Source organism: Poecilia reticulata, chromosome 11 (genome assembly GCF_904066995.2).
Source record: "Poecilia reticulata chromosome 11, P_reticulata-male-v2, whole genome shotgun sequence".
NCBI classification, from domain to species: Eukaryota; Metazoa; Chordata; class Actinopteri; order Cyprinodontiformes; family Poeciliidae; genus Poecilia; species Poecilia reticulata.
Genome location: NC_088840.1, coordinates 22,024,581 through 22,050,601, shown reverse-complemented (window position 1 = coordinate 22,050,601; position 26,021 = coordinate 22,024,581). Strand labels below are relative to the sequence as shown.

Sequence of the window (26,021 nt, the reverse complement as noted above, 5' to 3'; positions counted from 1 at the left end):
AGGGTTACCATAATTTAACTAGCACATTCCTAAAAAAAGAGACTTCAGGCATGCTCCCTTTACTCAAAAAAATGCCTTTATTTTTTAGATATTTTACAGACTCCCCTTGTGTCTTTTACAGATGCCACTTCACTTTCTAAAACTTTTTTATGCTCTTCTTAATAAAAAAAAAGTAGCTTACTATGAGAAATAAAATCAGCTTTATTGGTCATGTTTCCACGCACAAACAAGGGAATTGAAATTGTTTATCTTTGTTCCCAACATACACAGATTTGAAATATAAGTATATAGACATAGTTACTTTTGTTTTTGCGCTTTAGTAAAACTTTATTGACTTCAAATTATCAGCAAAATTGTAATACTGTAATAAGGTAGCCTTATTACACTGTGAAAAGCACATTTTAAATGATTATTTTATTAAAAGAAAAAGTAAATCAATGTAATTAAAATCAGTTCATATATTCCAATTCCAATTCACAACACACCTCATGGTACTTAACAAATAAAAATAAAATCAGTGGAGTCATACATGTCACAACCGTTCATTATAACTGGAAATTAGTGTTTAAGTTTAATTTCACCCCTGAAGAATTTCGGCCCACTTTACGCTGGGGAAACATTTTAATTCTGCAATGTCGGAGGCTTTTCAACAGCATGTTTAGGATCATCCGACACACAGTATCCGAATTGGATTTCAGTCCAGAGTTTGGCTATACCACTCCAAAACTTCATCTTGTTGAAGTTACTCAAGAAACCATCTGGTGGAAAGATTTCAACCAATGCAACCAAATTTTGCACAGGTAGATTAAACTTGTTTGTAGACTTGATTGGTCAAAGATTCTCGGCTCTGTCAGGGTCTTTCTGTCCCTTTGCACTCTGACTCTACACTGGACTTTCAATTTGTGTCTGGGAAATAAAACAAAAAGACAATCGAGTTTTCCTAAACAAACCTGAATATTATCAGCTGAAAGCAGTGTACTCAACTCCTACTACATGCACTACAAGAAGGTGGACAAGTAACTTCAAAAACATCAATTCAACATATTGTTATAACTTTATAAAAATGCTTTAAACATTCAATTGTAACAGCTTCATATGTATATAAACACTGTACTGGAAATTATTAGGAGAACAGTCTATCCAGTCCAAGTCAGCTTTAGACTTTTCCCTAAGAGTCTAGGCTGGGATGGTGAGATGTTTACATAACTTTGCATATGTATGTGCAAATTTGTGTGTTTTATAACAGATCTTTCCAGTTTTGGTTGAACGTGTTTTGGAAGACTTCTATTCTGTGTGAATTTTCATGTGTAAATTCAAATTACTTTTTAGGCTAAACGTTTTATGACAAGTGTTGCATGAGAAAGGCTTCTCACCAGTGTGAATCCTCATGTGATCTGTTAAATGAGTTCTTTGAAGGAACCCTTTTCCACAAGTCATACACAAAAAAGGCCTGTCACCTGTGTGAATCCTCAGGTGATCCGTTAAGTGAGTCTTTTGAAGGAAACTTTTACCACAGGTCACACAGGAGAAAGGCCTTTCGCCTGTGTGAGTTCGGAGGTGTTTGTTTAAAAGACTTTTGATAGTGAAACTCTTTCCACAGGTCAGACATGGAAAGGGCTTCTCTCCTGTGTGAGTTCTCATGTGACAAGTTAAATTTCCTTTTTGACTATAACTTTTTCCACAGGTCACACAGGAGAAAGGCTTTTCACCTGTGTGACTTCTCATGTGTAGTTGTAACTGACTTCTTTGAGTGAAACCCTTTCCACAAATGCTACACGAGAACGGCATCTCACCTGTGTGAATTCTCATGTGATAAATCAAATTACCTTTCTGATTAAAGCTTTTTCCACAGGTCATACATGGAAACGGCTTCTCACCTGTGTGGATTCTGACGTGTATATTCAAACTGCTTTTGAACCTAAATGTTTTCTCACAGGTCAAGCATGAGAAAGGCTTCTCATCTGTGTGAGTAGTGGAGTGATGAGTTAAATGAATTTTTTGAGTAAAACCTTTTCCACAAATTGAACACGAGAAAGGCCTTTCACCGGTGTGGACCCTCTCATGGTTGGTCAAAAAACTTTTTTGAGAAAAACTTTTTCCACATGTCACACATGCGAAAGGCTTTTCCTCTGTGTGATTTTCCATGCTTTGAGACAAAAGACTATTGTGAGGAGTAAATTCGGCACCAATTTCACAAGAACACGCATTGTTATTATGTTGGCATCTCTTGTTTTGCATTTGCTCTTTTTCATCTGTCTCTGATTCTGAGTCTTCATCACTGCTTCCTTCCTGATGCTGGATCTCAATTCCAGAAGGATCCTGAGAGATGATCTGGTTCCACTTTGGTTCTGGTCCAATCTGGTATTTTTCCTCATTACAAAGAGTCACCATAACGGTCTCAGTCTCCTGCTTCAGCTCAAATCGTGCTTCATCATGACTGATGCAGACTTCATCCTCTTCCTCTTTAGTCTCTAGATGTTCCAGCTCATCCTGCTCTTCTTTGATCTGCAAGGGTTCTGGTTCCTCCTGGTCCAATGTGAAGCTCCTCTCCTGGTTCCCAAGTTGCCGGCCAACAAGAACCTCCTTCTTCTCAACATAATGCTGCGAATCTGAAGAAGCAAACAGAAAAAAAATTGCTTATTATCCAAGAAAACTAAAAACACTTAAAAAAAAAAAACCCTGCACAATACTTTGGGAATGTTGTGTTCCCATAATCTGTAGAGCTGAGCCGACAGCGGAGATACAGGTTATGCTTCATTTAATAACTCGGCAGCAAACCGCTGGCAGCTGTATCAACATAACGTCAAACATTCACTGTTTACAACTCAGTGAATGCAAACAGTAGCTCAACTCTCTGGCTCTGTCAGCCACTTCTCCTGAAATGCAACCAGGTAAGATCAGTGCAACAAAGCAAAGTTAATCATGATGCCTGTTAATGCACAATTACAAATAACCATTACATAATTAAGAACAGAAAACCTACTCAGTTGCACATTTCTTGCATAGTTGCACGATATTTTTTAGGTTATAATCTCATAGTTACTGCACAGTGTATTTTTAATGTTTGTTTTTGTTTACATTTGATATATTTTAATAGTTTTTATATGTTAGTGTGAACCTACATGCTGTTACACCTGAATTTTATTTTATATGTATGGAGGATTTGACCTTTTGGTGAGAAGAAAAAAAAAAAAAAAAGAAAATCTGACAGTCTATAAAAAAAAAATTGAATTCTGAGAAAAATATTAGAATTTTTATTAAATTCATATGAACCAAATGAAACGTAAGACTCCTCTCTTACAGATGTTAATAACCAACAGATCGCAAACACCTGCCCACAGAGCTCTAACGCCGTAATACACCATATATGAGCGGCGCTTAATTTCAGCCCAGGGCGACCCGTTGGCTTGCTTGACCGCAAATGAAAAACGATTTGTAGATTGACTTAAGAAAAGGCAAAACCTCGTAAACAAGAAATGGGTTGGACGAAATGAAACGGATAACACCAGAAAACTTACGTGACTGCTCTGTAATACGTTAACTTCGGAAATTAACTGCAAACCGCATCAAGCATCTGTAAATCCTCTCATCAGGTTAAATTTTGCACTCCTGGTGTTTCATACCTATTTGGTGAACGATTATCTGGGGTATCCGGTTGACATCCAGCAGTCTGCGCTCACCGTCGATCTCTTCCTCGGACTTTACAATTATTTCCTTAAGTTCCGTAAATGTTTGTTCGACAGGAGTTAATTCATCGTCACTAAGCTCTTCCTTACACGTTGGTGAAGACATTGTGATTATAGATACCCATAAATTCAGCTCAGACACCACAACGGGACTCAAAATGACACCAGACGAAGATAAGCTAACACCGTTAGCATCTCAGTTGGAGGATTCTTCTTCTTCTACTTCTTCTTCCTCTTCTATTTTTGCGAATTATTGCCACTCTATGGATGAATCGTGTATCACAATGGCTTTACAGCATGTCTATGCCAAAAGCCATTTTAATACGGAGGACATACCCTGCCAAAATAATTAATAAATAAATAATTTCTACACTTATTTAGTTATGTCATCTATTGTCAAATTTGGCAGGATAAGTCATCCTCATTTTTAGGTCTATGCTTTCCTGAAATAAATACACCATAACTTTAAAACTGAAAAACCAATACTTTTCTGCAACAATCCACTATTCATTACCGACTACTGGTAATTTATTTTATTTTACAGTTTCAAAACAGCCTGAAATAAATTGTCTGAACTCACATCCACCTGCAATATGCTGATTGCTTTTCATGGCTCTTTCAGTTTACTGCAAACAACATGTTGGAAAATGTCATAAAAAACTGTAAGCTTATATAAATATACAGTTTCTTATGAACAACCAAATAACACAAAGCAATGATTTTTAGTATTTATTTTTATATTTCATAAATAAAACCCTACAAATACAACTGGACTCCAGTACAGTGCTGTGGTTGTTTTGTAACATACTGTAAAGCAAAGTTACATAAACATAACAATGTCATCAACTTTTTTGCATTTAACAACCAAGATGGAAAATGAGACATAATTACAAACTTTTACACGTTTACCTCTGAACTCTTCATGAGGTCACAGCCAGTTTAAGTTTGCTGACTTTGCAAAGTGGGAACCAGTGGATTCGCTGAGTCTTGTGCTCAGTGACAAGGCTAACTGTTAGTAGCAGTGCGAACCAATACCTTTGTCAATATGTGCATGTCATTTTAACATAAAAATATCACCATAAACCGATGTGCTCACAGTTTTAACGAGACACAGAGCCGACCATCTTAAAAACTCATATCATGTGATTTGCTATGTTTAATGTTTAGTTTTTTTTGTGTTCAGCACTTAGTGATCTATAAGGTTCTAAACAAAGTTTTATTTACTTATTGATAAACTACCTTTCTCTTCAAAATAGTGTACTAGTCCAAATATGTAAATATTTTTGAAAGCAGAATAAATATTACTGCTTAGTTTGTGAGGCACTCTGTGTTTAAAGCAGATTAAAAGTAGATTTTAATCCAAACCGTAGGCCTGAAACAATTATTAGCTTCAGATTATAAGATAATACAACTTTTAACCAATTGAATTTAAATTAACTATCTGGTTGCTTATAAATCATGGAGTAAAACTAATAACATGGAAATATTTAGAAATTTAGGAAAAATGATGGAACTGGAAGAAACACTCGATTATTTAAGATAAACAGTGCATATGTAGTGGAGGATACTTGATAAAATGAACATTTGTTTAGAAGATTTCTTTAAAATTTTAGGGTAACGTTAATAAAAGGACTGGTAATTTGCAGAAAGTACATATCTGGTATTTGTTAGAACCTCTCAAATATTTAATCACATTTCTTGTTGAACAAAAAAAATATCACAAACATAAAGTTTGTTGTTAAATTTACGCTGTAAAAACAAATTAAAGTAGTAAGCTAAAGTTTCTCATGTAAAGGTCACATATAGTATGTGACCAAAGTTATTATTTATCATAAATAGAAAGCATTTTTATTCTTGTTTTCCTTTAAAAACAAAGATTTCATTCCAGATTTTAGTTGAAATACATTTAAATTTAGTTTAAATTGACAAAAAAGGTATTTGCTACCAAAACCTAAAATTCTTCATGTGATATCAGAGGAATTTCGGTTTCAAATTTTAGTTACATTTTTTTTTCTTTTGAACAAACTTCATGGCCCCAATTTTGCTCCGTAGTTGCCGTTCCATTCATGTTAAACTTTAGTAGGAGAGAAGTTTAAGCTGGTGTTTATTTAGATATGCTTGAATTTGTTTAGTATGACCTAATGTCACTCTAAAGTGAACCTATGTGTGTGTGTGTGAGCAAACAGTAGTTTTAATTTTTTCCGTGCAGCTCTATGAGTGTATACAACACAAAATTGTCCTGAAGACACATTCATTAGAGATGTGTTATTAACCATCAGTTCAAGTGAACATTGTTCAGACACGGATGCTACAATCTGAAACATTAAAGAACCAAAAAGCAAAATTAGAAGAATTATGTGAGGAGATGTAAAAAATGCTTCTTGGCTCCTTACACTGAGACGCTTCCCACAGGTCACACAGGACTCCTCCTATCTTGTGTGAATTCTCGCGTGTTTTTTTAGACGACTTCTTCGACTGAAGGTTTTTCCACATGTGCTACACGGAAACGGCCTCTCACCTGTGTGGATTCGCATGTGAACTGTCAAATGGCCTTTCTGACTGTAACTCTTTCCACATGTCAGACATGAAAATGGCTTCTCACCCGTGTGAGTTCTCATGTGATCAGTTAGGTGACCTTTGTGGCTGTAACTTTTCCCACAGGTCGCGCACGAGAAAGGTCGGTCGCCCGTGTGACTTCTCATGTGAAGCGTCACTTGACTTCTTTGACTGAAACTTTTACCGCAGGTCACACACGAGAAGGGCTTCTCGCCCGTGTGGATTCTCATGTGCTGCTTCAGATTGCTTTTCAGGTTAAAAGATTTATCACAGGCGTTGCACGGAAAAGGTTTCTCACCTGTGTGAATTCTCATGTGATCCGTTAACTTATGTTTGAGAGTGAAACTTTTTCCACAGGTCAGACACGAGAAGGGCTTTTCGCCTGTGTGGATTCTCAGGTGGTTGTTCACAATACTTTCTCGACTGAAACACTTTCCACAAAACTTGCATGAGAAAGGCTTCTCACCTGTGTGCGTTCTCGTGTGGTAGATCAAGTGAGTCTTTTGAGAGAACAATTTATCGCACACCGTACATGAATACAGACTTTTATCCTTGTGACTTTTCTTCTTCTCTTTTTGTTTTAATTTGTCAGAATTGTTCCCATACCGTCTGGTTTTCGGACGTCTCTTAATTAGTTTCGATTCTTCATCGCTGCTTATTTCTGTGTCTTCATCATTGCTTTCTTCCTGATTTCGGTTCTCAGCATCACAGCCGTCCTGAGAGACGAGTTGCTCCCCGATTGGTTCGGGTTCACTGCAGCTTATTTCTACACCGGCAGGAGACGCAGGAAAGGTTTTCATCTCCTGCTTCTTCACCACAGGCTGTTCTTCATCCGGACCGATGCTGAGTTCATTCTCTTCCTCTTTTATCTGCAGATGTTGTGGCTCACTCTGTTCTTCTTTCATTGTCAGAGGCTCTGGTTCCTCCTGGTCAGAAAAATCCTCCTCCTTCTTAACATCGTGATGTTGGACGTCTAGAAAAGCAAACAGACATGAAAAATGACATGAAACTGATTAATTGTCCAACTTATCCCCAAACAAGCGATTTAATACCAACTAAATTCAAACCTAAAATAATCCAACTTTATGATACTGAGCAGCGGAAATCCACAAAAAGAGAAAATCTTCTAAAAATAAAAACATGGACTGCATATTATGTTATGACTGGATGCACAGCTGCTTCTGCATCATGTCATTGCTTCACTTTTCTCTTTCTTTAAATTGTCAATTTGTTTCACTTAAACCTTTACAAGTAAGCATTCTGTTGCTCATTTTGGAAAATCTCGTCCTTTGCCCTTATTCTCACTTCCCATGTTAAAAGTATTTCCCTATTGCAAAACGTTTTCTGAGCCAAACTCCTTCCTCTAACCCTCACTGGATCCACTTTGGTCTGCTTTCTTGACGTAGAGAGCTCCAAATGAAGAGCAAATTCTGCTTTTCACTCAGTGTGCTGCTGCAGAGGCTGGTGTGGAGATGGAAATAGATGCTGTGGTTTAAACAAGGCAGAAAAACAACAGCAAAATGCACCTTTTATCTGCAAATGTTGCTAAAATGTACAAAATCTCAGACAAAATTTTACTCTTTTTTTAAGATCTTTTGGGACAACAAAAATGATGTCTGTTCACTAAAATGCAAGAATTTAAAAAGAGATCATTTTTTAAAGCAATCAACACAATCAGTAGTTAAACTGGAGAGGTTTGGATGAACCAGAGCTCCACAAATCTCTCCTCCAATCATACAAGAGTTAATTGAGCTTTTCCAAACTTAAAACTTAAATTATACTTAAGGTATAATACAAGCAATGATACAGGTTTACTTTGTAATACCTAAAAAGGTAATATATTAAAACAACCATTTTAAAGAAGTTTCTGATAGAAGTACAAAAAATGTCTGAATTTGTCCTCTTTAAACAGATTTAGAGAACACTGAAATATTTACATATTGTAGACAATATATATTTTAATATGCAGATATTTATAAAAAGATGTTTTATGTTTGTTAGTTTCCCTCTATGCCAATTCATATCCCTAATTTCTAGATGTGTATTTCTTTGAAATATTTTGAGCATAAAAAAGCTCAAGGATCTCTCCTAATTCAATTGTTGTTCGGAGGATTTTGCATTATTCGCCAACATGTATTTTATTGCCTTCTGAAGTCACAAAACCTGAAGGTCACAGATGCAACAGCAGCACACAACAGTACTGATACCATAATACACAGTGTATAGGCGCAGCTAATTTACAGAGACAAACGATCGGGTAGTTTGGCTGCTCTTTAGCTTCCCTCTTTCAAAAACTCCCGTGGAAAGACCCTCCTTACAGTACCGAATAATCATACTATAAAAAGAAACGCCAAAAATGTGAAATACTTCATCTTTGAGTTCGTATAACCTCAGCTTATGTAATTGAATGTTCTCTATAGCTTTAAAATGACATTTAAACGGCATCAAACAACATTCAGACACGTGATCTTATCGGTAAAATGACATTACCACGCCTGGACCTTCATACCTGAACGTTTTACGGGTAGTTGGGTTTTTTCGCTGAAATCCAAGCTGGCCTCGATCTCTTCCTCGGATTTTACTATGATTTCTTTAATGTCTGTTAATGTTTCTTCAGCAGGAGGTGAAGGCTCGTTGGTGAACTCTCTCTGAGATGAAAGCGAAGACATTGTTTCTCCAGGTAGTCATTTACTCAGCTCAAAATGTAAACAAAACTGGCTAGCAGCTCCATTAGCTTCCATTGTGTTATTACGTGACGCACAGGAAGTATGTCATTCTCCGATAGCTGAAATCCAATAGGCTGCATTACTGCCATCTGCTGGAGAAAGACGGTATTACACGTTTTCCAAAAGACCCCAGAAATATGCAGAGGAGGTAATAAATAACTACATTCACCTGAATGAGCTTTTGGGAAAATAAAATAAAATAAACAAGATCAAGAAGACACAGCAAACACCATAAACCTTGTTCTAACATGTATACACTACCTACTGTACATATTAGTCTTATATTTTTTTGTATTGACAGGTTTTGATTTGATAAAGAATTTCTTATGCCTGAATCTTGTTTTGTAGTTATGTCATTTCTTTAAATAGACTTATTGTCAGATACCAGAATTTAATATTAAAATGAATATTTATCAAATGTTAGGCACTTAGGTAAATTTTTAGAAAATACTTTTTTAAAATTTTGCTTCAGTTTGGCCAACACTTTATTTTTATTAGCACATTATTCACAGACAACAGACTCCTATCCGGTCCAGTCACTCTTACGAGGAAGGTTCAGGAATCCAAATAATCTCTTCAAGCAGCATCATGTGATGCTGCATCTTGACCCAGTTCTCACTCATTGTGCTTTGTCTTGACTTTATAGTCATGCCAGACGTCCTACAATGGTGTAACATGTACCTGGTTTGCACATAATTAGTACATTATGTCTTGACATTTGCACCAAGCAGGATAAGAACCTTTTAAATATCGATTTTTCATACATATTTTAATTTTCCTACATTAGAACTAATGTGTGATCTTGTACTTGTGAATGTGGTAGACTGGATTTGTTTCTGCTTTCTAAATCTAATGGCAGGCAGCTTTGGTCCCTAACCTCCACAAATACTGAGGGTCCATTTTATTTGCTTTCTGGAGAGGAATAGAAACAGAGACAAAACACATAATACATTTTTTTATTTCAAAGGCGCCTTTCTGGCACTCAAGGACACCGTACAAGAGTAAAAAATAGTGACAGAAACAAATAAAATATAACAATTAAAAATAGATAGAAATAAATAAAACAAAACAATGTATCTATATAAAATCTATGTAAAATCAGGCAAACCAATTGTGTCATATGGAAAAGGCAGATCTAAAAAGGTGTGTTTTGAGTTTGGTTTTAAAATTTGATAATGACTTTATGTTTCTAAGGTATGGTGGTAATGAGTTCCATAGTTGGGGAGCAGAGCGACTGAAAGCTCTGCTCCCCATGGTGGTGAGACGGGCAGAGGGGACAGTGAAATGGATAGAGGAGGATGATCTGAGGGAGCGAGAGGGAATGGCAATATGAATAAGATTTGAAAGATATGGTGGGGAGAGATTGTAAAGGGCCTTGAAAGTGTACAGAAGAATTTTGTAATCTATGCAGAACTTGGTGGGCAGCCAATGGAGTCTTTGCAGGACAGGAGTGATGTGGTGCATGGATGGGGTTTTGGTAATGATACGGGCAGCTGAATTCTGGACCAATTGGAGCTTATGAAGAGATTTCTGGGTGAGACCAAACAGAAGGGAGTTGCAATAGTCAAAGCGTGATGTCACAAGACAGTGAACAAGAATGGCAGTGGAATGGGGAGTAAGGGAGGGGCGGAGGGGATTGATGTTGCGTAGGTGAAAATAAGCCGAGCGGGTAATGTTATTAATGTGAGACTGGAAAGACAGAGTGCTGTCAAGGATGACACCCAGACTCTTTACCTGAGGGGAGGGATAAACGGGACAGTTATCAATTACAAGACTGAAGTTTTAGATTTTGGCCAGAGTAGATTTAGTACCAATGAGAAGAACCTCTGTTTTGTCACTGTTAAGCTTAAGCAGATTTGAGGAGAACCAGGATTTTATTTCAGTCAAGCAGTCAGTAAGCGAAGACGGTGGGAGGTTGGAGGCGGGCTTACTGGAAACATAGAACTGGGTGTCATCCGCATAACAGTGGAAATCAATGTCATGCTTACGAAAATATAGAAAATTGTATGTTTTGCTCCAAAAAACATCTTTAATTTATTAAAAACTGCAAGCGTGATACATTATTAGAGATGTTACATGTTCAAGAAAGTTTAGACACATTTCTGAAGGCATTTTTGCAATATTTGTTTTTAAATATGAAGCTTTTTTACTTTTCGCTTACTTCAGTTTCTAAAAAAGTGCCCAAGCTCCTTGATGCTTCAAAGCATTCACCAAATTACATCTTCTCATCTGTATGGGTTCGCATGTGACAAATCAAATGGGCTCTTTGCCTGAAAGTATTTCCACAGGACGAACATGAGAAAGGCTTCTCGCCTGTGTGGGTTCTCATGTGAACTGTTAAAAAACTTTTCCGAGTGAAACATTTTTCACAGATAGAACACGTGAAAGGCTTCTCCCCAGTGTGAACCCTTAGGTGAACTGTTAAAAAACTTTTGCGAGTAAACTGTTTTCCACATGTGTTACACAAGAAAGGCTTCTCACCTGTGTGGCTTCTCAAATGAGATTTGAATACATCTTTTTTACAGAAACTTTTTCCACAAGTACTACATGAAAATGGTTTCTCGAGCGAGTGTATTCTCATGTGATACGTTAAGCTACTTTTTTGAATATAACTTTTCCCACAGATTTTACATGTGAAAGGTTTCTCACCTGTGTGAGTCCTTAGGTGAGTATTAAAACTCTTTTTTTGGCTGAAGGATTTTCCGCAGGTGATACATGAAAAAGGCATCTCACCTGTGTGAATTTTCAGATGAGTTGTAAAGTTTTCCATCTTACAGAAATTTTTTCCACAAGTGACACAGTGGAACGACTTTTCACATGCGTGATTTTTTGTGTGATATATTAAATTGCCTTTCAAACTAAAACTCTTTCCGCAATTTATGCACGAAAAAGGTTTCTCACCTGTGTGACTTCTCATATGATAAGTTAAACTACTTTTTTGACCAAAACATTTTCCACAAACAATACACGAAAACGGCTTCTCACCTGTGTGGCTTCTGTTGTGATAAGCTAATTGACCCTTCTGGCTAAAATTCTTTCCACAGATCACACAGGAGAAAGGTTTCTCATCTGCATGAATTCTCATGTGAATCGTTAAATGGCTCTTTTGACTGAAGCTTTTTCCGCAAATGCTACACACAAAGGGTTTCTCGCCTGTGTGAGTTCTCATGTGATCAGTTAAATGACCCTTTTGCCTGTAACATTTTCCACAGGTTGTACATGAAAAGGGCTTCTCACCTGTATGAGTTCTCAGATGTCTAATAAACGTGCTGTTATGAAAAAATGTTTCATTACACGTTTTACAAAAATACCTGCTCTTACCTAAAGATATATTTTTAAGACTTTTTCGTTTTGCATTGTCAACATTGTTTCTGTGCTCTCTGGTTTTCTGAAGTCTTCTATTTTGTTTTGGTAATTGTGCTCTTGTTGATTCTGAATCCTCTGGATTTCTTCCTTCCTGGTTCTGGTTCTCAGCTTCAGGAAGATCACAGGAGTTGAGCTGGACCCTGTTTGGTTCTGGTTTACTGCAGTATTTTTCCTTGTTAGTCAGCGTTGCCATTAAGGTGTCAGTCTGCTCTTTCAGCAGAAGCTGTTTTCCATCTTGTCCCACAAAGCCAGGATGAAGTTCTTTCTCTTCCTCTTTTATCTGCACACATAGTATTTCCTCCTCGTCCTCTTTGATTTGCAGATGTTGTATTTCCTCCTGTTCTTTTTTAATCAGAAAATGTTCTAGATCGCCCTGGTCTTCTTTTATTTGAAGATCTTCTGGTTGTCCTTGCTCCTCTTTTATCTGGAGATGTACTAGTTCCTTACACTCCCCTTTTATTTGTGGACGTTCCAGTTCCTTCTGGCCTAAACCTGAGGTCGACTCCTGGATACACTGCTGTTGGTCATTAAAAACCTTCTCCCCCTGAAAATCGTCTTGAGAAAGAGAAAGAAAGGCAAAAAAAATCTTTAAAAAAGTAAGTAAAATATAACTAAAGTCACATTAACTCATTAGTGCATCTGAAGATTATTTTCTCAGTTTAATTTCGTCAATACATCCGCAAGCTGGCTCTTACTAACGTTAGCTAAAAATGATAACTTCAGTAGTTCAGCATCAAATTTCCACAACAAAATGACATTAAAGTACTAGTAATGTTCGCTTTGATCTATTTTTCTTATTATTAGATATAAAACTTTGTGGAAACAACAACACCCCACATCAGTGTACAATATTTCTCTTCAGGTTTGAGCTGTCAGACTGATAAAATTTTCAAGCTGGATACCGTAATTGTACAATTTAATCCCAAAACTTCCATAGAAGATTTTAAACAAATATAAAAAAAGATTAATTTTTGTGGTTTCTTAAAATTTAAATGATCTATCCATGTATTGTAATTTTCCAGCTATGCTTCTTTTATATAAGGTTCCTACAAACAGAAAGTCGGTGGAATAGCCCTTTAATCCAGCTCGATATCAGTCGTAAAATACTGTATAGAAGCGCAACAGATACGGAAACACAATCATCTTAACACAACAATTAACCCCTTAGTAAAACGTTATTGTCGCTGGTGTTTCATGCCTGTTTGTTGTGAGGTGATCAGAGGAGTCCGGGTTAAATCCAGCAGTCCACTCTGACCATCCGTCTCTTCCTCGGACTTGACGATAATTTCTTCAAACTCTGAAGACTTTTCTTTAGAAGGATTTAGCTGCTCGTCCTGAAGCTGAACTGAAGACATTTTTACCACAAACACTCACATATTGAGCTCACACACCTTCCTCGTTTTCACGTTCCCTAGAGCTGAAGGAAAGCTAACGCTGCTCATGTTGTTTTGGACATTTTGGATTTTCCGTGTCACACGAACACGCTACGGAAGAAACCGTAACGTAGTTTAGTTCCGCTTTGAATTTTGACTGCACTTATAAAGGATCCGTCTAACTTTAGCTAAAAAATATAAACTTAACCAAGACGAGTGGAAACGGCTTTTTATGGATTGTGTAGCGAACCGCACCTTCACTTCATGTATGACACGATGTTATGAGTTGTTTTTCAGCAGACAAACACTGCACTGTTAATTTACAGAAAAATAATTATTTAAATCACTTGACTCGTTTCTAAAAGTGCATGGTCCCCATACTACCAACAATGTAACCCAAAATATCACGTAGTCACAAAAATTTTTAATATATTAACACTTTACACTTTCTAAATAAGAGACAATTCAGTTTAATCCAATTCAGTTTATTTACATTTGCAACAATTTACAACAAATCGACACTTCAGAGAAAAAAGTCATTTCAATCACACGTTCAAATGAATCCTAATTATCAAACAATGTATCAAGTTCACTTTATTATTCAAATTAGATTAGAAAGTTTTCTATTTCAAAGGAATCCCAGCAGATTACACTGCAGTATTCAGTCGACTTTCAAGTAAACCCTCACATCTAGCATGCATGTGGCAACAGTGGAGACATAAAGAAACCTCCAGCAGAACCAGAACGTGGCTATTTGACATGACCGACTGGAAGTTTGAAAAGACAAAGCAGATAACAAAATTCTTGTCCACAATTTCATACACCTTTATTCTTCAGTTAAGACATACTGCTTATTTATATTTCAGTTTTTAATCCTTTAGAATAGGAAGTTTCTAGAAAATATTACATTCTTCTCATTTACTTAAAAAATTTAAAAAAAGAGGTTATGAACTTAATTGTGATTATTCAGTTATTCCAGCTTTTAGGCTGCGAGTTAATCAGGACCCCAATGCATGAAAATATTACATGGTTACACCTTATCGTGGTTCAACAAATACCTTCTCGCAAAAGCATTTCCACAGACCATGTGAAAGGCTTCTCACCATTATGATCTCTAATGTGACAAGTTAATTTATATTTTTGTCTGAAACTTTTTCCACAGATCGTACAGGGGAAAGGCTTCTCACCTGTGTGAACACTTAAGTGATGTTTTAGAGCCATTTTTACACTGAAACCTTTTCCACATGTCGTACAAGCGAAAGGCCTTTCACCCGTGTGAGACCTCATGTGACGTGTGACCTCCGATCTTTTGTTGAACGTTTTTTCACAGGACACACAAGGGAAACGTCTCTTAGACATGCTAGTTGGCACGTGGCTTTGACGAGAAGTCTGACATGTGCGACTTCTTATGTGAAAATTTAGACTACTTTTCTGAGTAAAATGTTTTCCACAGGACACACATGAGAAAGGCTTCTCACCTGTGTGAGTTCTCATGTGAATATTTAAAGAACATTTTAGATCGAAACCTCTTCCACAGATCGTACATGGGAAACGTTTCTCAGCAACATGACTTTTCATGTGACGATGTAAAGTAGCTCTTTGAGAAAAAGTGTTTCCACAAACATTACACAAGTAAGGTTTCTCACCTGTGTGGAATCTGACATGACAGGTTAAAGCATTTTTCTGAATGAAAGTCTTCCCACATATGTGACATGTGTGTGGCGTCCGAGGTACGTGGGTTTTCACGTGTTTATTTAAAGTACTTTTATAAGCAAACGTTTTTCCACAGGTATCGCACGAGAAAGGCCTTTCATCTTTGTGAGTGCTCATGTGACAAGCTAATTTACTTATTTTACTGAAGACTTTTTGACAAGTCTTACACGAGAAAGGCTTCTCTAGTCTGTGAATTCTTGTGTGTTTAGTCAATAATTTTTTTTCCGTGAAAGATTCATCACAAATTACACAAGAATACACACTGTTGTCTGTGTGAATTTCCTCACTATTTTTTAACAGTAAAGTTGTAGAATTTTCATCAAGCCGTTTGATTTCTTCATCTCTGCTTGATTCTTCGTCTTCAGGATTGCTTTCTTCCCTATCCTGGTTCTCAGTCTCAGTCGTCTTCTGGGAGACGACCATGTTGCTTTTTGGTTCTGGATCACTGTGAACTTTTTCCTCAAATGCAGGAGTCTCTATTAAGGCCTCAGTCGCTGTCTTCAAGTTAAGATGCTCTTCATCTCGACTGGTCCCATCAGTTAAGTGAAGTTCTTGTTCTTCCTCATTAATTTGCAGAGGTTCTGGTTCCTGCTGGGCTAAACTGGAGCTCTTCTCCTGGTAGACTGGCTGCTTATTCATAAACACTCCCCCTCCTGGGAAACGTTTCTCAGCAACATGACTTTTCATGTGACAATGTAAAGTAGCTCTTTGAGAAAAAGTGTTCCCACAAGAATTACACAAGTAAGGTTTCTCACCTGTATGGAATCTGACATGACAGGTTAAAGCATTTTTCTGAATGAAAGTCTTCCCACATATGTGACATGTGTGTGGCGTCCGAGGTGCATGGGTTTTCACGTGTTTATTTAAAGTACTTTTATAAGCAAACGTTTTTCCACAGGTATTGCATGAGGAAGGCTTCTTATTTGCGTGAGAGCTCATGTGACGAGCTAATTTACTTATTTTACTGAAGACTTTTTGACAAGTCTTACACGAGAAAGGCTTCTCTACTTTGTGAATTCTTGTGTGTTTAGTCAATAATTTTTTTTCCGTGAAAGATTCATCACAAATAACACAAGAATACACACTGTTGTCTGTGTGAATTTCCTCACTATTTTTTAGCACTAAAGTTGTAGAATTTTCATCAAGCCGTTTGATTTTCTCTTCATCTCTGCTTGATTCTTCGTCTTCAGGATTGCTTTCTTCCCGATCTTGGTTCTCAGTTTCTGTCGTCTTCTGGGAGACAACCATGTTGCTTTTTGGTTCTGGATCACTGTGAACTTTTTCCTCAAATGCAGGAGTCTCTATTAAGGCCTCAGTCGCTGTCTTCAAGTTAAGATGCTCTTCATCTCGACTGGTCCCATCAGTTAAGTTAAGTTCTTGTTCTTCCTCATTAATCTGCAGAGGTTCTGATTCCTGCTGGGATAAACTGGAGCTCTTCTCCTGGTAGACTGGCTGCTTATTCATAAACACTCCCCCTCCCGGGAAACGTTTCTCAGCAACATGACTTTTCATGTGACGATGTAAAGTAGCTCTTTGAGAAAAAGTGTTTCCACAAACATTACACAAGTAAGGCTTCTCACCTGTGTGGAATCTGACATGACAGGTTAAAGCATTTTTCTGAATGAAAGTCTTCCCACATATGTGACACGTGTGTGGCGTCCGAGGTGCGTGGATTTTCACATGTTTATTTAAAGTACTTTTATCAGCAAACGTTTTTCCACAGGTATCGCACGAGAAAGGCCTTTCATTTCTGTGAGAGCTCATGTGACGAGCTAATTTACTTATTTTACTGAAGACTTTTTGACAAGTTTTACACGAGAAAGGCTTCTCTACTCTGTGAATTCTTGTGTGTTTAGTCAATAATTTTTTTTCCGTGAAAGATTCATCACAAATTGCACAAGAATACACACTGTTGTCTGTGTGAATTTCCTCGTTATTTTTTAGCACTAAAGTTGTAGAATTTTCATCAAGCCGTTTGATTTTCTCTTCATTTCTGCTTGATTCCTCGTCTTCAGGATTGTTTTCTTCCCGATCTTGGTTCTCAGTTTCAATCATGTTCTGGGAGACGACCATGTTGCTTTTTGGTTCTGGATCACTGTGAACTTTGTCCTTAAATGCAGTAGTCTCTATTAAGGCCTCAGTCGCTGTCTTCAAGTTAAGATGCTCTTCATCTCGACTGGTCCCATCAGTTAAGTTAAGTTCTTGTTCTTCCTCTTTTATCTGTTCATGTTTAAGTTCCTTACGCTTCTCTTGTATTTGAGGATTCTCCATTTCCACTACTTCCTCTTTAATCTGCAGAGGTTCTGCTAAACTGGAGCTCCTCTCCTGGTAAACTGGCTGCTGGTTCAACAACACTCCCCCTCCCTGACCGATGTAATACAGCGGAATATCTGGACAGAAACAAAGACACAAAACAAGTTTTTAAATGAGTAAAAGAAAGTACATATTGTAATCAAATGAAATGTATGAGTTACATATATTTTATGTCAAAATGTTCAATTTATCCAGATTCAAATTTCAAAAATTGGAAAGGGTCTGAAGTACAAGCTCCAGATTTGATGTGTTTTGATTTCAGCATCTTCATTTGGCCTGTAAATAAAGCCATGCACAGTTGTCACAGGTTAATTTATCACTGGGATCTGCAACTTGTTGCTCTTAGGACCTTCAAAATGTTTTCTTAATAGCTTGGGCTAAAATTAAGAACCAATATTTTTTTCAAATAATACCAAATGCATGTTTAAGCCCTTTCACTCCTTTTAATATTTCAATTAAATTTGCACCAATAAATTTACACTAAAGTTAGCAGTAATTTATTTTTAGATCAATTTTCGTCACTAAATTAAATTTTCCATAAATACACATTCTATAGAGGATTATAAATCTATCTTCGTTTTATCCAAGTTTTATCTTTAAAACTGATTTTTTTTTTAACTAAAATAATTTTTTTTGTAGTTGCCTTGGTATCACTGACTAACGCCTGTAAAAACATTTTTAACACAATACACTCAGGTAAATAAATAAGCAAACACTGTTAAAAAGTATTAATAAAAATTCTATTAAATAAATACATGTCCCCATGAAATTAAACAGTCATTTTGTGGTGTGCAAATACATTATTGTTCCGTAAAGTCAACGGCATTGACATGGGCAGCTAAGTGGGGTCCTTCAGCTCAACTAGATGTGCGGTAGCTCGCAGCCCTCTGTCAACACGAAAACAAATGAATACAAAACATCGGAAGCGCAGCGCGCCAATTCTCTATTTGTAAAGTTTCATAAAGTAACACTTTAAACAACGATCTTGTCCAAATTTGTTTTTTTTAATTCTCCTATCCGTAAAATGTTAGCATCGCCGGTGTTTCAAACCTGTTCGAAGCAAGATGATCTGGGGAGTCCAGGTTACGTTCACCAGTCTGGGCTGACCATCCATCTCGTTGTCGAACTTCACGATAATTTTTTTAAAAACTGTGAATGTTTCTTAAGCAGGAATTAACTGCTCATTGATCAACTCTCTTTCTAGGGTTGAACCGAAGTTTTCTTCTTCTTCTTTTTCTCCTCCTCGTTCTTCTTCTAGTCTTGAGGTGGTTGGCGAACCACTTCAAGTGCTTTACCGCCACCTACTGGGAGGGAGTGTAAACCAGACACTGAAAGATTTATACTGGGTGGGCCTTAAGTTTCCATACATAGGAGAATTTTTAAATGTATATTTCATTTATATTTCAGATACCCAAGAAGATGCGTTTGACAAAAGAGAAAAGAAGTGAATTATACTGATGGCTGGATCGGGAAATTTTAACAGAAAACATGGAATGAGCATCACACAGACGACACGGTGGCAAAACTTATTTGCAAGTTTCAGAAAACTGGAAATGTTGCAGTTCAACCACAAAGAGGTCCGAGACGTGCAGTGATGAAAAAACGGTTGTCCAATATAAAGTGTTTACTTTTTCTATGTATGGAAACTTATGGCCCACCCTGTATTTTACAAATGTGCTTTGATAAATATTACCTAATAACTTCTATTTCTTGAGTTATTTCTGAGTAACTAAACCAAATAGTTTCATTTTAATCCTATTTAAAATTTTAGATCAATTGTAGTCTTGCTTCCTCTTACTTTTGACAGTGTAATATAACATTCCTTCATCATCTCCACAGATTTTGCTAATGTGCTAACCGGTTATAATTATTATTATTATTGTTGTTGTTGTTGTTATCATCATTACTACTACTACTACTACTACTAGTAGTCATAATAATAATAATAATAATAATAATAATAATCAATTTGAGTTATTCTGATTCTAATTCTACATTTTATTCTCTTTGAAGCTTGTTTTTTTTTACTTAAGGTGATTTCTTTCATTTTGGGAGATGGGCATATACTTGTGAAACCGATCTTATCTAACTTTGTGAAGGTCTAAAAACAAGTCATTGTTTCATTTTGTTTTGCCGTCAGAGAGGACTGACTCTTAGACCCACAGGGTTATGTCTTCAGGTTTGTGGTTAGCTATAGTCCTATGGAAACGTTACTGCTAAATTTAACAACTTTCAGACATCAACATTTCAGATACCAAATCGTGAGCTCAGTGATCAGTTAGTCAGAGACCTGATCGTTGCAATCGGACTAGTTTTATATATATATATATATATATATATATATATATATATATATATATATATATATATATATATATATATATATGTATTCTAACAATTTTTTGTGTTTTTCTTAATTGAGAGAGCATCTTTCACAAATACAAAGGTGAACAAATTAACAGAATACAGGATATGAAAAAGTATTGCAGGGATGTGTACTTCCACAGTAAATACTATGGTGCAAAAACATCCATCCATCCATTTTCTTGCACCCTTGTCCCTCAGTGGGGTCGGGAGGGTTGCTGGTGCTAATCTCCAGCTAATGTTCTGGGCGAGAGGCGGGGTCACCCTGGACAGGTCGCCAGTCTGTCACAGGGCAACACAGAGACACACAGGACAAACAATCATGCACACACACACACTCATGCCTAGGGACAATTTATACAGACCAATTAACCTGACAGTCATGTTTTTGGACTGTGGGAGGAAGCCGGAGTACCCGGAGAAAACCCATGCATGCACCGGGAGAACATGCAAACTCCATGCAGAAAGACCGGGGCCTGGAATCAAACCCAAAACCTTCTTTCTGCAAGGCAACAGCTCTACCAACTGCGCCACTGTGCAGCCCTGCTGCAAAAACAATCAAACAAAAAATGAAACAAAAGACAGACATTATAACAAATTACAAATATTCAATTACTGATAACATTCATATGTGTTCACATATGGGAATAGTGGATAAATCATTCAATTTCCTTAATCAAAACTGCCTTATAATAATTGCCAATCCTCTACTTATATTAGTGTTTTTTACCATGAAAACCAAAAGTGGTATATTTACACCTTAGCAAAAAATTGTTACAATACAAAAACGTTACAATGTGGGGATTTTTTGTCGTTTCCTCTGTTTTCTCTATTTCTCATCCAGTCCAGCAGGTGGCGGCAAGGCGCCTGGCAGTTGGTCTGCCACGAAGGAGAGGAGCAGAAGAAGAGAATCTAAGGAGTGGGATGAGATGGTGAAAGATACGACAGCGACGTTTATATTGGAGTCTTTTTGGAGACTCGTATGCTCTTTGATTCAGCTGTAAAAATGTCTTCAGTTCACCCCGAAATAGAGTTCATGAACGAACAGTTAACTTCCGCTGAAGAAACATTAGCAGAGTTCAAAACAACTATCGTGAAGGCCGAAGAGGAGGAGGATGATCAGCGCAGACTGCTGGGTTTAACCCGAACACCCCAGATTATCTTACACCGAATAGGTACGAAACACCTGCAGTGCTAACGTGTAATTAAGAAAGGAATGGCTCGATGTAAGTTTAAAGTAGTAGCTTCTGAAGCTTTTTAATAATGGAGAGCCCACTATTTAGACATATAAACGTGTCGATAAAGGGAAAAGTAATCGTGAAATGAAGAGACCTGATTCGCTGGTTTACTCCTCTGATGGCCAAACGGGGTTTAATGTGGTTCGGTAAGGATGGACGGATGGGCGGTTTCATCCCAACGGAAGCGAGGTTACAACATTTTTCTAACTGCAGCGAGCTGGACAGCAGACTGCCTGTCCGTTTTAAACAAAACACGCCGACCTTTAAGCACAAATAACCTTGGCCTTAATCTACAGCTGTTTATGGCGACTGTGGCACAAAGAGCAACACCCTGCTGCAAAAACATTCGGTGTCTTATCTGATAATTAAAGCCTGTAAATCCCGCCACCTGTGCATATAGGAAATAGAACAAACTTCACGATATTTTTGGCAAATTAGGAAAATAACCAGAAATATGTCCTCTACATTTTGTATTTTGTTAAGCATCCGTCACAAATTTTGAGAATTTACTCTTAATGGAAATATATAAGATACTCTGAATAATACTTTGTTTATTATTGGTCGTGTTGTCGCCGCACACCAATTTGTGACAGGAACTCTGAAGAAAAATTAGACACGCCTAGAACGCCTAGCAACCCACTCATTCTATGGTTACTTGGCAACAACCTGTTGAGAAACTTGTGTTTAAATTTCCACCACTGTTCCTCATAGCTGCTTAGAAAAAAAAACAGAGCGGTGTGAAAACTGTGGATAAAAGTTATGGTCATGCCACCAATCTGGCAGCATTTATATATTTGTAACAAAAGAATCTGCATAAATTATCAATATTGACGATTATTGATGTCGACTGGTCTGAAACACTTATATCGTTTTAAGTTTTTCAGCCACATCGCCCAATCCTACTCAGTGACTAACTTTATCCTTGTATAGATAAAGTTAGTTCATCATAAACATAATGTTTACTCCCAGTTTTTAAGGTGGTTTTAGGAAAACTTGTCTCAAATTCTATTTTTGATAAAAGCTTCTGTTTGCTTCCCTGACCAGACTTCCTGCATCCTGATGAAGTGAAGGAGGAGCATCCGTTTAACCAAGAGAACATCTCTAATTTGGACCAGGAGGAACTGGAACCACTGAGGATAAAGGAAGAGCAAGAGGAGCTGCCATGTCAGCAGATAAAAGAAGAGCCGGGGGATCTGGAACATCAGGAGTTAAAAGAAGAGCAGGAGAGTCAGGAAATGGAGCAAGTCGTGGTGAAGTGGGAGACTGATGTCTTCATGGTGACACCTACAACCAATCACAAAGACTCAGAAAGAGATGAAGAGCTGCAGCAAAATAAGGACGAGAATCATGACACTACAAAACAAAATCGGCTCATTGAAACTCAAGATAAAAGTTCGTATTCTTGTAGCATTTGTGACGAAACGTTTACTGAAAACAGCTTATTGGCGAAACACTTGAAAATTCACACAGATGAGGGACTTTTTTCATGTAAGATATGTGGAAAAACCTCCAGTCGAAAATGTCATTTAGATGTTCACATGAGAACTCACACAGGTGAGAAGCCGTTCTTGTGCAACCTTTGTGGAAAAGGTTTCAGTCAGAAAGGACATTTAACCATTCATACAAGAACTCACACAGGTGAGAGACCTTTCTCTTGCAAGATTTGTGAAAAAGGATTCATTGAAAAAGGTTTGTTGACTGATCACATGAGCGTTCACACTGGCGAGAGGCCTTTCCTGTGCAAGGTTTGCGGAAAAGATTTCCGTCTAAAAGCTGATTTACGTCGCCACACGATGACCCACACAGGTGGGAAGCGTTTCGCTTGTGTGATTTGCTTCAAAACGTTTTGTCGTAAAGGCCGTTTGACTCTTCACATGGAAAGTCACACGGGCGAAGACCCTTTCTCGTGCAAGATTTGTGGAGAAGGTTTCTGTGAAAAAGACTTTTTAACTGAACACATGAAAATTCACACTGGTGACAGGCCTTTCCCTTGTAAGATTTGTGGGAAAAGCTTTAGCCGAAAAAGTAGTTTAACCGTTCACGTGAGAACTCACGTTGCGGAAAAGCCTTTCTCCTGTGAGATTTGTGGAAAAGGTTTCTGTGCAAAAGCTTTTCTTAATCTTCACATGAGAGTTCACACAGGTGACAGGCCTTTTTCCTGTGTCATCTGTGGAAAAACCTACACTCAAAAAAGTCATTTATCTGTTCATTTGAGAACTCACACAGGTGACAGACCTTTCTCCTGCACGCTGTGTGGGAAAAGTTTCCAATACAAACTGTCTTTAACGGAACACATGACTATTCACACAGGTGAGCGGCCGTTCTTGTGCAAGGTATGTGGAAAACGTTTCCGTGAAAAATGCCATTTAACCGTCCACATGAGAATTCACACGGGTGAAAAACCTTTCTCATGCAACATTTGTGATAAACGTTTCTGTAAAAAATGCCATTTAACCGTCCACATGAGAATTCACACAGGGGAGAAGCCTTTCTCATGCAATGTTTGTGAAAAACGTTTCTGTAAAAAATGTAATTTAATTCTTCACATGAGAAATCATGCGAGTGAGAATTCGGTCTCTTGCTAGACATGATGACTCACAAGGGTGAGAAACATTTTTGTGTGTGATTTGTGAAAAATGTTTGGAAAAAAAAAGCCGACTGTGAAAAAAAACAGTTAAAAAAGTAAATTATATTATTTACATAGTTAAGGGGCCTGGGGGCCTTTATTAAAAACAAACTGTAGAAAATATTTAAAACAAAAACCTTTCTCACAAAACACTCCTGTGAGAGATAACTTCCTCTCAGATTTTCCTTCTGTCATTCGTAATTCATAAATCAGGTGAGCAATATCTGGCACAGAGCTTAAAAAATGTCAGGAAAATAATGAAAGGTTGAAATTTATGCCACTTTCAGAAACTGTCCTAGTGTCATTTTTCAAAGTTTGACCGTATTGATAAAATGTAACTGTTTTTCAAGGGAAGAAAACACTAAATCTGTAGCTCCCCTTCTAATAATGTAACCTTTGAACTTTAATTGAAGACTTTCAAGTGTAAAGTTCTACACCAACTAATTTTCAGTGAATTCGGGGTGATGTTCTTAATTCTGCAAAAGTTCAGAGATAATTCTATCTCTTTTGTCTTTAAAACACTTTGTAATTTAACCATTGTTTTAAATTTCTTTCATTCCTGCTGCAGTTGTTTTCCCTGTATTTTCATCTTTTTGTGATGGATTAATGTCAAAATTTAGCTTGGAGACATAAAATCTTGAACTTTTTTTCCCCGTTTTACTAACATTATTTGAGAAATGAAATGAATCAAGATATTAAAATGTCTGTACTTGTGCAGAACTTTATTTAGTCCTGAGGACCATAAACACTTCACTCTACATTCAGCCATTCATTCATGCACACATTCAGGCGCTATTGATTTAAATTAATGTTAACCATTAACCATAAATCTAAAAGTCTCTTTGATAATTGTTTCTTTTGAAGTAATTACTCACAAAGCTAAGTTACTCTAACCTAATTCTATGTGTATATGCTAATGAGGATTTAAACAATATGTTTAATGTTTTAAATGGTGTACAATGGATATGAATGTTATTGGTATGGTTTACTAATGCTTCATTTGTTCATTGAGCACAGGATTTTTTTCTGAATTGTATATAAAAACAAGCACGGTTAAAGTGAATGAATTAACATAAAATTAAATAAAATTGAGTTTTCAAATAGTTTATATTCCTGATTTTTGTGAATTTGTTTTCCATTTTCATTTGAATAAATGTATTTATGTTCCTTTTTAGCACTAATTGCCTTTATTTTGTTGACTTCCGGTTTATAAATAATGCTTTTATTTTGATGAGAACTTCCGCTGCTTATGTTGTGCAGCTTGGCAACAGAAGGAACGGAAGATGGCGACATAAAATCTATCTTTTTTTTATTAGCGGCCCCCTGGATAGAGCACAAGGAACGTTTATTTTGTAACTAGGATATTTCTAATATTTATCAATTGTCTGCTACAACAACATTATTTCTAGCCAAAAATGATGCATGCTTTTTCCAAAACACGAGAAGGTGTAAAGGGGGAAAAAAGTTTTCGTTTTTTATTTACATGAAAAAAGATATGCTATGTGCAAAGTTATTCATACACTTAACAATGATCAATAATCAATGGAAAATTTTCTATTGGTAAGTACAGCAACCAATAATGTAGGATATTACAGACTCCCATAGTGGATGTCTCTGCTGCCTGGTGTTTTTGTTACTATCCAATTCAATCTAATTGAATGGGTAAAAGTTATGTTTCATTGTATTGTTATCCATCCATTCATCCATTTTCTTTACACCCTTCTCCCTTAGTGGGGTCGGGAGGTGCTGGTGCCCATCTCCAGCCAATGTTCCGGGCAAGAGGCGGGGTACACCCTGGACAGGTCTAATGTAAAAACAGTCTTTTTAAATCCCTGTAACTGTTTAATGGAGTATAAAGTCCATAAAAGAGTTTGGAATCACCTCAGCTACACACCTAAGTAATATACACTGCTCAAAAAAATAAAGGGAACACTTTAACATTTAAGTGAACACTGAAGTGTTCCCTTTATTTTTTTGAGCAGTATATATAAATGTAAACGCATGTATGTATGTATTTAAAAAAATATAAGGGAGAACTTATGTTTAGTAAAGAGAAAAAT

General features: G+C 36.9%; 4 protein-coding genes across 5 annotated transcripts; 1 reads left to right on the top strand and 3 right to left on the bottom strand.

Moving 5' to 3' along the window:
• Positions 1-181: 181 nt before the first annotated feature.
• Positions 182-9,037, bottom strand: LOC103472595 (uncharacterized). Of its 2 annotated transcripts, none has more exons than XM_008422350.2 (2): positions 3,624-3,951; positions 182-2,609 (listed from the first exon to the last, which is right to left on the bottom strand). In XM_008422350.2, exons 1-2 carry the CDS (start codon positions 3,790-3,792, stop codon positions 1,285-1,287), a joined length of 1,494 nt encoding a protein of 497 aa, XP_008420572.2. In that variant the 5' UTR covers positions 3,793-3,951; the 3' UTR covers positions 182-1,284. The 2 variants fall into 2 exon arrangements, with proteins under 2 accessions (XP_008420572.2, XP_008420571.1); XM_008422349.3 differs by lacking the exons at positions 182-2,609; positions 3,624-3,951 and adding exons at positions 4,403-7,215; positions 8,752-9,037.
• Positions 9,038-9,909: 872 nt separating this feature from the next.
• On the bottom strand, positions 9,910-13,827 carry LOC103472594 (uncharacterized). The gene is made up of 2 exons (XM_008422348.3): positions 13,533-13,827; positions 9,910-12,889 (listed from the first exon to the last, which is right to left on the bottom strand). Exons 1-2 carry the CDS (start codon positions 13,687-13,689, stop codon positions 11,184-11,186), a joined length of 1,863 nt encoding a protein of 620 aa, XP_008420570.2. The 5' UTR covers positions 13,690-13,827; the 3' UTR covers positions 9,910-11,183.
• Positions 13,828-14,186: 359 nt separating this feature from the next.
• Positions 14,187-19,110, bottom strand: LOC145553657 (uncharacterized). Its single transcript, XM_081612459.1, has 2 exons — positions 18,784-19,110; positions 14,187-17,810 (listed from the first exon to the last, which is right to left on the bottom strand). Exons 1-2 carry the CDS (start codon positions 18,845-18,847, stop codon positions 14,755-14,757), a joined length of 3,120 nt encoding a protein of 1,039 aa, XP_081468585.1. The 5' UTR covers positions 18,848-19,110; the 3' UTR covers positions 14,187-14,754.
• Positions 19,111-20,968: 1,858 nt separating this feature from the next.
• On the top strand, positions 20,969-25,069 carry LOC103472597 (uncharacterized). Its single transcript, XM_008422351.3, has 2 exons — positions 20,969-21,272; positions 22,380-25,069. The coding sequence occupies exons 1-2, from the start codon at positions 21,080-21,082 to the stop codon at positions 23,918-23,920; spliced, it is 1,734 nt and encodes a 577-aa protein (XP_008420573.2). The 5' UTR covers positions 20,969-21,079; the 3' UTR covers positions 23,921-25,069.
• The last annotated feature ends 952 nt before the right edge of the window (positions 25,070-26,021 follow it).

Excerpts from the sequence above, each read along its gene's own strand:
- LOC103472595 (XM_008422350.2), bottom strand. The coding sequence starts at position 3,792 with ATGTCTTCACCAACGTGTAAGGAAGAGCTTAGTGACGATGAATTAACT. Across the intron at positions 2,610-3,623 it reads GATAATCGTTCACCAAATAG|ATTCGCAGCATTATGTTGAG; the intron begins GTATGAAACACC and ends TTGCTTCTTCAG.
- LOC103472594 (XM_008422348.3), bottom strand. The coding sequence starts at position 13,689 with ATGTCTTCAGTTCAGCTTCAGGACGAGCAGCTAAATCCTTCTAAAGAA. Across the intron at positions 12,890-13,532 it reads GATCACCTCACAACAAACAG|ACGATTTTCAGGGGGAGAAG; the intron begins GCATGAAACACC and ends CTCTTTCTCAAG.
- LOC145553657 (XM_081612459.1), bottom strand. The coding sequence starts at position 18,847 with ATGGATGGTCAGCCCAGACTGGTGAACGTAACCTGGACTCCCCAGATC. Across the intron at positions 17,811-18,783 it reads GATCATCTTGCTTCGAACAG|ATATTCCGCTGTATTACATC; the intron begins GTTTGAAACACC and ends GTTTCTGTCCAG.
- LOC103472597 (XM_008422351.3), top strand. The coding sequence starts at position 21,080 with ATGCTCTTTGATTCAGCTGTAAAAATGTCTTCAGTTCACCCCGAAATA. Across the intron at positions 21,273-22,379 it reads GATTATCTTACACCGAATAG|ACTTCCTGCATCCTGATGAA; the intron begins GTACGAAACACC and ends TTCCCTGACCAG.